A 13,048-nucleotide genomic window follows, 5' to 3' on the forward strand; every position below is an offset into this window, starting at 1 on the left:
TTTGCACCTTCTTTTCAACTTCCGAATTTGTCGAATTAAACTGCGTGTTAAAGATATTTTAGATTTAGCATCTAACGTATATCTGAAAATATAAAATTGAATAAATTTCACAGTTTTCCATTCATGCATTGCTTGTAGTTTGCCTTAAAAATTACAAATTGAAAACTGAAAAAGAAGCGGTTTTACGCTTCTCTCCACTATCGAATGATAGATATATTGCATTACATAGCATTATATGATTTTATTTATTTGTCTTGTGTCGTGATAAGAATAATTTACAGGATGACGAATAACTGATTTCTCTTTGAAAAGCATTAGCAACTATAACAACATTCTAAACGATAATCAACAATGATCAACGAATAAAACTTGATAATTTTGTGCTACAAAGATTCGCATTTTCTGTTGTAACACGCAAAATTCGATTCAAAAGTGTTAATATATATATATATATATATTTAACACTTTTATATATTCCATATACATACATAAATAAATACATACGAGTGTTTAGTTGTGTATGTATATACAATATGTATATCAATACATCGACGATTAACAATTCTGTTTATTTGTTGTGTGTTTGTGTGTGTGTGTGTGTGTGTGTGTGTGTGTGTGTGTGTGTGTGTGTGTGTGTGTGTGTGTGTGTGTGTGTGTGTGTGTGTTAAATCTTATCCCAATAAATTTATACAATCTACACATAAATGTTTCCCCGTTTTTCATTTATAATGATTTGATATTACAACGTTTTTTTTTTTCTCACATGTATGTGCACGCATACATACACACTCATTCAAAACAAAAAGCATACACATCTACTTATTGTGACTATAACGAGGCCCAATTGCGAGTAAATAACTAAACAATCGTGTGTTGCTTTGATGGCAACTGATGCTTCGACCCATTTCCACGTGACATTAAATATGAAATATATTCATGATCCCATACAGAACAGTATGACACTAATAGTTTCCAGTGTCACGACATGATAACACTTCTCGACTTGTGGCGATCGATACTATGATAGCCGTACAGAAATTAGCCTCTCAAGCTTTAATAGCACAATTCTCTGATAGTCGCGTGTTCATGAGCTCAAATTCATTCAGTTAGTTTGTTTAACTGTGAAACAAATAAAGAAGATAAATTAAGTTTATAATATAAGTAGTAAAATGTGAGTTAGCTGCTACGTTATATGATTTTTATAAATATATCAAGCAGAACTTTTTTATCAAGAGAACAATTTAATCTGGCTGCTGTATAATTAATATTATGCGTTTCATTCTAATAATTCATGATTTTATTAATATACTCTATTCATTTTGTACACACATACGAAACATACCACTGATTAATAAATACAGAACAAAAAAAGAGAAGAAGATATATCTTTCTAGATATATTAAAAGAAAAAAATTAAGCGGTAATTTATATTATTACAGTGCATATTTTCAAAATAATTATATTATATTTATTATATTTATTATGACAATTGATGATGTAACAGTATATATATACAATATTTGATTTAATATCACGTAAAGAAGTGAGTAATGAGTCAATTGCCATTTTATCTTATTATATATTATCATATCTCTGCGAAAAAGAGTTACTTTTATACGCAGACAGATCATGCATTATTCTCTTCTCTCATACTTTACAAGTATAAAATATTTAACCTCCGTACATGTTAACCGTCCATTTTAACGACTACGGGATAACGTAATTGACAGCGCCGTCATAACGAACGGTAGCAAAAGTGTTGTCATTACAAAGTTTCGCATCTTTTGTCTACCGGCAGTATTCATTGTCCCATTAGATGGACGATTTTTATGTAAAGGCCTTATGTTAAAACTGAAAAATAAGACTCTAAAGTTCTCTCTAGAGAGTAGCCTTTTGTGCCATAATTTACAGTAAAGTTATAGGCTCTTAATCTACTTGACAAATAAGAATAACTTGAGATTTAACTATTAATAGATTAATCAATATTAATTAAAAAGCATATATACATTTATACAGAAAGATGGATAGATCGTTCCTTTATGTCGTGTTTTATCGTTTTTTACATAAACATTTCCAAGATTTGAGAATTCTATAAGCGTTGCAAATTCAAAACGAGCGAAATCAACGCTTGATGCCATTTATAGAAAAGCCGCCTAAATGGAATAATAATAATATAAATATTTAAAAATAGAATTTGAAAAAAGCGATATGGACCCTTGGAACGTTTAGAATAAAGTGATCTTGAATAAAGTGATGAATTTTTGTTAAAATAAACAACGAATATGGAAGGCGAACATTTGGCACGTTTTTCTTACTTCGTAGAAGTAATTATCTGTTACTTTTTTCATCTGCACGTTTTGTTGTTTAGCGCCAAAATTACGTATCAAAAATCGTTTACCTAGCCATCGCGTTTTCGACGGATCACACTTTTCTCAAAAATTTACACGTACGAATTATACAATAATATTACTAATGAATCAGTAATATTAAATATGAGATAAATGAAAAATTCAGTTAAAAAAACGTGAAAGCAAAATTAATATCATACAGTTAGTAATAATATATTTAAATTATTTAAACTTAATAACTATATGAGTCATTTTCTAGCAGTCCTTTTATGCAATTTATAGATTTTGGAGAAATAAAAGTTTCAAAATTTCAATATTTATTAACATGTCAATATAAAGTGATAGTAAGGTGTTATTTACTGCTATTACTTTATACTTTGTAACGCAAAGAATTTTTGTGATATCAATCAAATATTTATAATTCGAAAATTATTGGAATTTCAATAAGCAAAAATTCGACAGTGATTGATCGACAATGATTATTTATGATTGTTTTATTGTGTTGTTTTAGTTAAAAAAGATTTTATTTTCTATCTTTCTTTGAAGCATATATTGATATTTCTTTATCTTCTTTATCAATTTCTTCTGAAATTTTTATCGTGATATAAAATGAAAGCTGAAATAAATGGAAAGCCTTTTGCTTGACACATTCTAGATCAATGCGGATTAATTAAATAAATAAATCAATGCATTACATTTTTATATTAGAATAAACCAAGAATAAGATCACGTACATGAAACATATGAGCTGCATATTAAAGAAATTAATATGACGTATCTGTTTGAGTAATGTTTAAATGTTGATTAGAGAGGCATCTCTATCATACAAATCAATCAGCATAGTCATATAACGAAACTGCCAATAAATTTCATATGATTGCTCACGCGGTATAAATATGTTAATGAAAAAAACTTCAATTACCGTTTTCTCATACGAGCTGATGTTTTTTTTTTTTTTTTTTTTTTCCAGAAAAACATTGAACCCAAGTAATATAGGTAGATACTACAAAAAGAAAGATAAAAAAAGCGATACTCTTTCTTCATAGTCCAATGATGTCTTAATATACATACATGTATAGAGAAGTTAAAATTATAAATATAGCATAAAACATGCATAAAATTTCGCAAAAACGTCCTTTTGTCTAATCCCTTTTAGATGTTCAAAGCAATAAATGCAATTTAATGTAAAATTGAATTTTTCAGGAACATGAAATATACGCTTCAAATTGCAAACTCACATGTGTCTCTGCACACGCGAATGGAATACGAAAGATCCAATACGAAAGATCTAATATTTCGTATTATCGTAATTATACAAAATTAATTTTGTTAAAATTCCAGATTAAGAAGAGAGGCAAAACCAATGTAGCGCTGCTGATTAATTCCGCCATTTTCTTTACACATAGTGACGGGATATCTACAGTTATTTACAGAATATTGTTTTATCTAAAAAAGTTTTATTTTTTACCTTTCTCTTGACACCTATATCGATATTTTTTCATCAATTTCTTATGAAACTCTCGTGGCATAAAAATGGAAAACCCTTCTCGCTTTGATAGATTTTGGTAGATTGGATCAATGCGGGTTCAAATTAATGTACATTATATTTTAACATTAAAGTGAACAAACCGAAAACAAAATTAACGTTTGTGTCAAATGAAAGGATGTCTCTAGTATAAAGATCGATCGAATCATTAAATTCTGCTTGAAATGAAAAATTATTAAAAACAGTTAAAATTTCTCCCAAGTTGTGATGAGAGATATAAATTAATATTACTTTATTATTAAATCATGTTTTATTATAACTTATGATTTACACCTTATCATTTTTAAATATGCTAATGTTATATCTAACACACAACTCAAAATATTATTCTGGAGTAGAGTCCTATATATAGAATTTCTATTCAAAAGAAGGGAAATATAAACGAGCAGTTATTTTCTCTACTCGGACGATATATCCGTATGCTCGGTCTTTCTCTTTCCTTAATCTAGAATTTTCGAAACTCTGGAGATGTCGATGCTACAACAACTGCTTTCACACAATCATAACCAATCATGTGAAGTCGCTTGACGAAAATTTACACATTAATTAAATATGCGAGATCTCTGCTGCGACAGTCGTTTCGCGGAAGCGCTTCCTCTCCGCGTCGCGTCGCGTCACCACTACCATGTGAATGACGTTCGCGTAATCGATTCCGTGTAAAACCGTCTCACCCACGATCTGACGACGTTTCGGATGCAAGATAAAAAAGAAGACTGGCAATTTAATAATTATGTCGTTTGGTGGTGCAGCGCGCGGAGATGCGGCAACTAACGAGATATCTCGTTAAGCCGCATAGACGAATAATCGGGCTAACCGTAACTCGCGATGGTGGCACGAACAAAATTTCACGATCTTCGATCTTCGTCGTTAACATTTCGTTCGGTATTCGCTAGACTGTTAATTTACATAGGCACTGAGGCGGAAGAGCGATCATATTGAATTGGTGCCCTACGAAATATGAACAGCCTTTATATGAAAAGAAATCGCGATTACGCGTGCGCGTCTCTATAAGGTAGATAGTATCGATCTTAATCATATGAATGAATAACAATATAAATTCTTTGAAAACGAAATTTTTGAATAACATTTCTTTAAATGCATATTATTTATTCGATAAAAAAATTAACGATATTTAGATCAATAAATCATAGGTGGTTTTATTTAAAAAGAGAAATAAATTTATTTTTAAGCAAGTTATTGCCAAAAGTTAAACAACAGACTTCAGAATAGAAAATATATTTTATATAAATATATTTCTAAGATATAAGGAGATCATCTCAAATACTCTTTACTAAAAATATATTTTTTATAAAAATCATCCATATTTCATTTCCATACGCAATCGATTTGTTCCGTCTACGCGACACACGTTATACTATGTACGATTTAATTTAACATATACTTGTTAATTAGATGTTCCTTAAGCTCAAGTTTCTATTATTTTTATGTGGACAGTTTTATTAGCATTTATTTTCACAAATCATATTTGAATTTTACGAAATGCGTTTTCTTCGAAATGCGAGCTGACAGTGGACTGTTTAATTACTGCGTAGAGCTGACATTGATAGAGATACCGAAAGCCACATATGTAATCTGTCTAATATTTTTATAAATATAATAAACGTTATAAATAAAATAAATTTTAATAAATTGAAACAATTATTTATACATTTTGAAGAAAATTGGACAATAAAAAATTATCACGTAAAAAAATTTAAATAACAGTCAAAATATTCATCACCAATTTACTTTTGATTTTTAGCAAGGAATTTTATTTCAAAGTTTTAACAAGCTTTTCTACATTTTTTTCAAACACACCGTTCATCAATGTGGCGCACAGTAATGGCTTCTATATATATATAAAATAACGCGACTAATGTTCCATCAATATCAATGATGTGATATCGATATCGATATTCAGCGATCAATGTCGTGGATCGCCGAGAACGCGAGGCGATGGATGCTATTTTCGAGTCGTTATCTCGCAATCTCCCCAAGTTCGAGAATCGAGCTTGTGGCAAAAACGTAATTTGCGTTTTAAGAACAGATTTACGGGTTACGGTCTATCTTACGTCGAAGCGAACAAGTGGTGCAGCACGATCAGGGTAATGCCGATCGTCGCGGGCGGTGTATTCTCTCTCGATGTGGTAGACGCCGAATTGTCATCCGCGTCGAGGGCCGGTTCCAGGGTCGATCCTGTTTCCCTTAATGAACCTTGATGCGCGTGATTCAGCCTGTGATCGCGATCACCGATTGACTCGCCCGCGGGATCCTCCGGTCGTCGGTCGCCGCTCTTTTTCGGATGCTTAGGCAGTTCCATATCTATAACATGATAAGGATGACGGAAGAATCGCCAATGAATTGTGTCAAATTCAATCAGATTAAATCAACAACAAAATTGTTCAAATTCTGGAAATAATATTGTGGAAGATATTGTGGAGAAATTAACAGGGCCGACCGGAGGCCGACGGTAGATCATTCGTAGTTTTCGACCCGAGACACTTATTCCGCTGTAACTGTGATGAACTATTCGTATTCCCAACCTTCTATTAATATTTAATTGATCTCCTTTCGGTACTTTCTCTATCTCTTACAATATAGTCTAAAAAAATTTGCGAAGGTCCAAGTTATTTGAAAAGCAACTCGGAACTTGAAACTCGTTCGAGTATTTTCCCAGAGTCATTCTTACCTTTTTCATTCTTACTTTTAGTATCTACATTAAACGAGTCGTAATTCTCAGAAAGAGAATTAAATGAACGTGAGGAAACAGTCGCTTACAACAAGTTGTCGAGTCAGTGTGACATTGTCGATATTTGCGTTACGCACGTGCAATGAGAACATTAAGCTTGCAGTTTCTTTGTTTTATTGGATTCAAGGCACGATCGTGCCGAAACATTATTTCAACTACGGTCAGCTAGTAGTCGGTGTGAGATATCATTTTTTTTTTTTCGGCATTTACAGAACCTTGATGGAGAGTATCGCGCGACATTTTTACGCTCGACGTCGTTTCAACACACGTGAGGGGAATAAAAGTGAAGTGAGAATTCTTTTTCGAAATTTTGCGCAATTTTGGGGGGAGGGGGGGGGGTGCCATTGTTGCGTGCAATGGGAAACGAATCGACTCAATTGCTTATTCAAAAACTTCTTTACTTTCAAAAATTCTCTTTTGAGAGATGGGAGATATTTTTTCAGTATTTATAACACGAACTTCCCCTGAATTCATCCTTTTCTTGACATTACTCGCGTATTTTTCAGCGATGCTTAATATCCACGACACGTTCCATTGAAATTCAACGAGTGAATGATGAGCAAGTCGATACGTGATAGCGGAAAACGCAATGTTATAGAGAGGAAAGGGAGGGAATACAACACGATACGAACCGTTATCTCTCGCACGTTGGGGAATTAATTGATACGATTTGCTCGTCTTTAGAACATATCTGATTTAGCTAATTTTCTATGTTAATTTAATAGAGCTATGACATAATTCTTGCAATGCGATCTTATCTATCCAACCATAATTGAAAGTTTCACAATTATTGTTTTCACATTAAATCGCTCTTTCTAGATACTTTCCCAATATCATTTTATATTTTCTATTGTAAAAAATGATATATATATATATATATTTTATAACATCAATTCTTAGCATTTTAATATTTAATTTTAACATAACTGACTTACATTTTAATTAAAAAATATATTTGATTAAATGTTAAACATTAGATGTCCTGTTATCTGAGCGAAATTATATTAGTGTAATCAAATCCGCGTAACGTTAGAATTTCTAACTCCTATATTGATTATATAGCTTCGACGAAGCTACTAAATACCAAAATCACAGAGCTAATTGACAAGATCGTGTTTCAATGATATTGAATTAGGTGTGCTCTCTGCTAGCCATTTTGCTACTTACTCATTACGGGGCGCTCGAGCCGTGCAGCGAGGCGCAGTTTCCATCCTAATTTTCCTTTTGCTCGGTTAAGCTTCACTCAGCAATATTGCTAATGAATTTAAATCGGATATAATGTAAATTCTCTCTAATGCAAAAATTTTATCTTTGCCTCGCGTCGAAAATATTCATATTTAAATTCGAAACTCGCGGCAACTTTTGTACTCGTATGTAGCATAAATGATTTTCACAATTATATCCATCCAACATATTTTTTCTTTTTCTTTTTTTTTTTTTTTGTTCGGCGAAAGTCAACTTCGTATAGCGATCGCAGAATTCTTTCTCGGGGGTAAAAATTTGTCTCGGTAAACCGGCGACACCTCGTATACAGCTGCTGCGAAGAGACAGGTTGCGGTGGATAGAAGAAGTACTGTAAGAAGAAGTGGTACAAGTGGAAGAGAGGGTGCGGCAGCCCGTCGAAATAGCAGTTTAGCACTGATAACACTTGGCAGACTTTTATCGATCATGTCTGGCAACAGATGGCTCACCCAATTCCGGGCGGCGCGTTTTGTCTAGCCGGCTGATATAAACGATAACTAATACGAAACACACAGGGGTACGCGGAAACCGAGATGACGAAGAGCAAGAAGAGAGAGATAACGGGGAGAGGGAGGGGGAGGGGGGAGGGGGAAGGGGGTGGTCATGTCAGATATTGTTTCACGGTCTTTTAACCCGGCGATGTGATGCCCGGACGATCTTCGCTATTGTTTCGCCGCCACTTTTTCGACAAACGGGCGGCAACTCATACCGCCTGATTTAGAAAAAGCCATTATTGGAAATATAAGCGGCGTTCCCGATTCGAACAGTTTGTTAACAATTTTTCGTCACTTATTTATGTCAGCGGTAATATTTCTTGAAAAATTTCCCTTATTCCCCTATTTTGTAATGAAAAGATAATATCTTTTATGTTTACGTTTTTTCCGTAATTTCTTTTTAATCATGCGAAGACCGTAATTACAATCTTTGTAATAAAATAACAAAAAATAGCTAACGAATTAACTTATCTAAACGACTATGTAATTCTCTTGTGCGATTTGCTACAAGATATGATGAAAGGTATCGAGCTTGGCTCTATCTCGCATGTTATTATTATTCTTGTTACGATGAAGAGGTGAACTAAAACATTGGACTTATCCTTAGATCATATTACTGAAAATTTGTGACAAAAGTAAATTTTTTGGTGTACACCATATACAAAAATTATTTCCTCGTGATTCTAATAATAATAACGTAACGTGGCTTTCCGTTTTGCGTTTTGATCTCCCTTATGTTTTTGATAACTTGTGTTGAGTGTTCTAGGTAGCATGGGATACAAATACGAATTTCATCGTCGCGTGTAAATCTATAATTTTAAGTGCTTTTCTCGTCGATAACTTGTTTGAAATTTAGTTTCTAATGCGACACTGAAAATTTACGTTGCGATAACGCTTATGTACGCAACTCAGGATTATGATATTGTACTGTATGATAACGTAATAACTCTTATTGGTAATTTTTAGGCAAGTTATCGTAAAAATTGCATTTTATAAAGAAATTTCATAAGAAGGAAAAACATATATTATTTATTTATGATATTATTTATTTTGCCATTTTGAATATATATATATATATATATATATATATATAAAGTTTTGCAATATGTTTAAAAAAATATTAAGCAGTAAAAATAACAAGTGTGCACTAAATTATTTATTAAAAAAGGTCATAAAATAGTAAAATGTATAAGTGAAGGCAGCATTATGTATCATGTCCTTCGTGAATAATCAAAATAAATGTCAGCAACAGAAATAATCCTGAGTATGTACTATGTTGTATTACAATATTATGACGGTTACTCGGATTTCGATCAATACCCATTTCGTCATTTATTTAAAAGCATCGAACATAATGAAATGATTTGTCGCATTTATTAAGTATATTATACCAATTTTCTATTGTCATATGTAATCCAAGAATGACGAATGACGATTAAATCGAGCGTATGTCGTTAAATAATATTATTGAAATAGCATTTCCCTTAATGTTACTGCTAAATTAAACTGTCATTATTCTGAAAAATGAAATTTTTATTTTACAAGATTTCGTGTAATTGATTTTATTGATTAATTGAGGTCAAATAATTTTAAAGACGTACTCGAAATCGCATTTGCTTTACTTTTTTGCTATTCAATGATTATGTTGTAAGCGATTCAGCTGTGGATCAAAAATTGCAGAAAATACGTAAAATGACTTGATTGTACTTGATCGTTATTTCGCGCCAAGAGCGCTGTAAAAATTCGCAATTTTGTTGAATTTTCTTTCGTGCCATAAAGTGAAAAATTATGTGATAATGTGAAATTATGTGATGACAGAATCCGATAAACTGTGAAAAAAATAAGAACATACTCCGAGTGAAGTGAGTGAAAAGTTATAGATGCATTTGTAGCTTATGGTACACTAGTGAAAGGATGATGTCAAGTTGTGTTGTCCATGAAAAATTTGCCTTTTTTTTATAATTTTGATAAAAGAGATACCTGCATATGCGCTGTAAATGGATCGTAATGTTCAATCAAAACGAGAAATTATAGGACAATATTCATGACGACTTTTTGTGATGACCGTAACGTCATTTCGTCAACGCGACGTAGCGGAAAGTTGTTGAATATGTATCGATCGCCTAAATCGTATTTTATTAATATTTGCCATATTATTACTTAATATAGCTTAATATAAGAAATATTTAGTAACAAAAATATAAAATAAATGAGAAATGAATAATGTAGATAAAAATTTAATAAATTATATCTTGTTTTGTGCATGCTAATAACAATTATATATTATAATCATTATTTCATATATATATATATATATATATATATATATATATATATATATATTAATTTTTTTGTAAGCGTGTTATTAATATAGAATATTATAGAATAGTTCTATAGAATATTATAGAATAGTTTAAACGTTTTAAAAAATGTTAAAAGAAGATGCTATCGGAGAAGAGAAAGCGGATTATGATCACGTTATAACTGATATCGCAAAGATTTCGAAGATTACTGATTTGAATATTTCATATTTCGACGTACATAGGCGATCGATGATATTTTGCAGTTACACAGCGAATTCTATAAATATTTTATAGGAAGGCACAGTATTATCTGCGTCATGAAATAACTTATGGTTACGATGGAGAAATGGTTACGTGCCTAAGAAACTATAAAAATTCCGATCCGCGTCTTCTATACGTCGGTCCTTTTAACATCTCAAATAAAGTAAAACTCGAGAGGAAACTTAATTTCACAAATACCGATATTCTTATAATGACAGTCATGCGGTTTCTTCGAGATAAATTCTTGAGATTACAAAACGAAGAAAATCATCAGCGTCAGAAATATTATATAGGTGCATATAAAATATTTCTGTCCCCAGATTTTCATTTTATGGTTTTAGTTTTATCATTTTTTGCTTTTTTTTTTTTCCTCATTCTTCTTTTCATTCTTTACAATTCGCACTAAGTAACGAATAAAAAATAGTAGAAGAAAGAATTAAAAATTAAAAATACGATTAAATCTGTTAATGACAAAACAAAAATATCCGTTCTTTAATTCTATATTCTTAAACCTAAATGCTCGCCATTTTTTACACAGCGACATCGTTACCAAGTGACAAGAAAAATAATGTCGTGTTGCATAATGCGCGAGGCATTCATTGCCGTTGATCGTTCTTGTAAGATTGCGACGTATTAAATCGCGCGTGTAATGGAAACGACGATGTCGTAATGATACGCCGTACTTTCTTGCCGTTGGAAACACGTACAAACTGCGACCACCCTTCAGATACACGCTTCTGATATATCCGACGTTGTTTCAAAGCTCCAGAAAAGCACTTTCCTTTTTGGAAGTCTTTTGGAAGATGATAAGGAATTAGAATGAATGTACATCTATATCAGTGCAATGCTCAAGTCCAATATATCCTTTTCCATCAATTAAATTTTATTAATTAAGGATTTAATATTGTAGCACTTTTTCACCCTTAAATTCCTGCATTCACACTTTGTTTTCAATATTCAAATATTTTAAAGTAAAATTCTAAATATTTGATCCATCTAATAAGATTTGGCATGTTTTTTTTTTTTTTTTCTATGTCTAGTCTATTTTCGGATTAACTAGTAATTTTTTAAAAAATATATAATAAATATATATAATAAATGCATTAACTTTCGAAGAGATTTTACGATGATACGAGGTCGTTTGCGTCTGACAAAGTTTTCCCGAGACTTTCTGGAAGCCCTACCTTACTAGAGAGACTTTACGACCTGTTTTCGTCGACGCGTTAACCGCGGAAACTTACCGTAAAGCCGGATGTTCCCCTCAGCATCGCCGATAGAGTTCTTCGAGATGCATTTGTAGCCACCCAAATCGTGTTTCTGCAAGTTCATAATCACCAATCGCATCTGCACGCTATATACCGATGTCTTCTGCTCGGACATTGTGTATTTGCTGTTACTGATTATCATTTCGTCTGAAAAAAAAATACACACACACACACACACACTCAATTCAATTTTAGAAATTGAAACGTAAGAAATAAGTTGTATAAAAAAAAATTAAGTTAAAGTTATAATAAGTATTTCTATTAATCGAGATAATTTCGAGATAGATATCAAAAGATATTTTCCGTTTCTGAATAAAATACGAATAAATCTTCCAACTGTATAAAATATTTTAAATTACTTAAATTATTTAAATATTTTAAATTATTTTGTATTTTAAAATTTTTCAGGATAATTTGAAATCTTTCAATTGTTTTGAAGTTTTAACATTCAAATCGAGATCGAGTGGCAAGAATTACGCGCTAATTGCACCGTTCCATTACCTGAGTCTCGAGTCCAATAATTAATGGCCTTGGGTGATGCCTCCACGAGGCAGATCAATGTGACGTTAGTTCCGATCGGAGCCCCGACCAGCTGGTTCGGTACCTGGACCATCGGATGAACTGTAAACCATAACGATTCGATCAGACGCGATCGTGCTAACAGAAACAACGACGTAACATCGGCGACGCATCTGCGCGCGCGGTTCTCCACAAACTAATTTCTCTAATTGAACGTCATCGCGTCGCTGACGCCACAAAGGATATTTTTCTGATTTCTTTCAAAGCGAAGATCTCGAGATAGGGAAACAACGATGGTGCATTGTACCATTTGCACAATTC

At 32.2% G+C, this 13,048-nt stretch overlaps 1 protein-coding gene across 2 annotated transcripts in view; it reads right to left on the reverse strand.

Annotated features, from left to right (window-relative positions):
* Positions 1 to 576: 576 nt before the first annotated feature.
* Positions 577 to 13,048, reverse strand: part of LOC105431474 (lachesin) — a 143,996-nt gene continuing 131,524 nt past the window's right edge. For both annotated transcript variants that reach the window (XM_089073930.1, XM_089073929.1), the window contains exons 7-9: positions 12,710 to 12,829; positions 12,185 to 12,355; positions 577 to 6,216 (exon numbers count right to left, since the gene is read on the reverse strand). In XM_089073930.1, coding sequence (XP_088930056.1) covers positions 5,963 to 6,216; positions 12,185 to 12,355; positions 12,710 to 12,829 — 545 coding nt within the window. In that variant the 3' untranslated portion in view covers positions 577 to 5,962. The remainder of the gene's footprint in view (positions 6,217 to 12,184; positions 12,356 to 12,709; positions 12,830 to 13,048) is intronic.

This window comes from Pogonomyrmex barbatus, unplaced genomic scaffold, assembly GCF_055798465.1.
Source record: "Pogonomyrmex barbatus isolate J1 unplaced genomic scaffold, ASM5579846v1 scaffold16, whole genome shotgun sequence".
Taxonomy (NCBI): Eukaryota; Metazoa; Arthropoda; class Insecta; order Hymenoptera; family Formicidae; genus Pogonomyrmex; species Pogonomyrmex barbatus.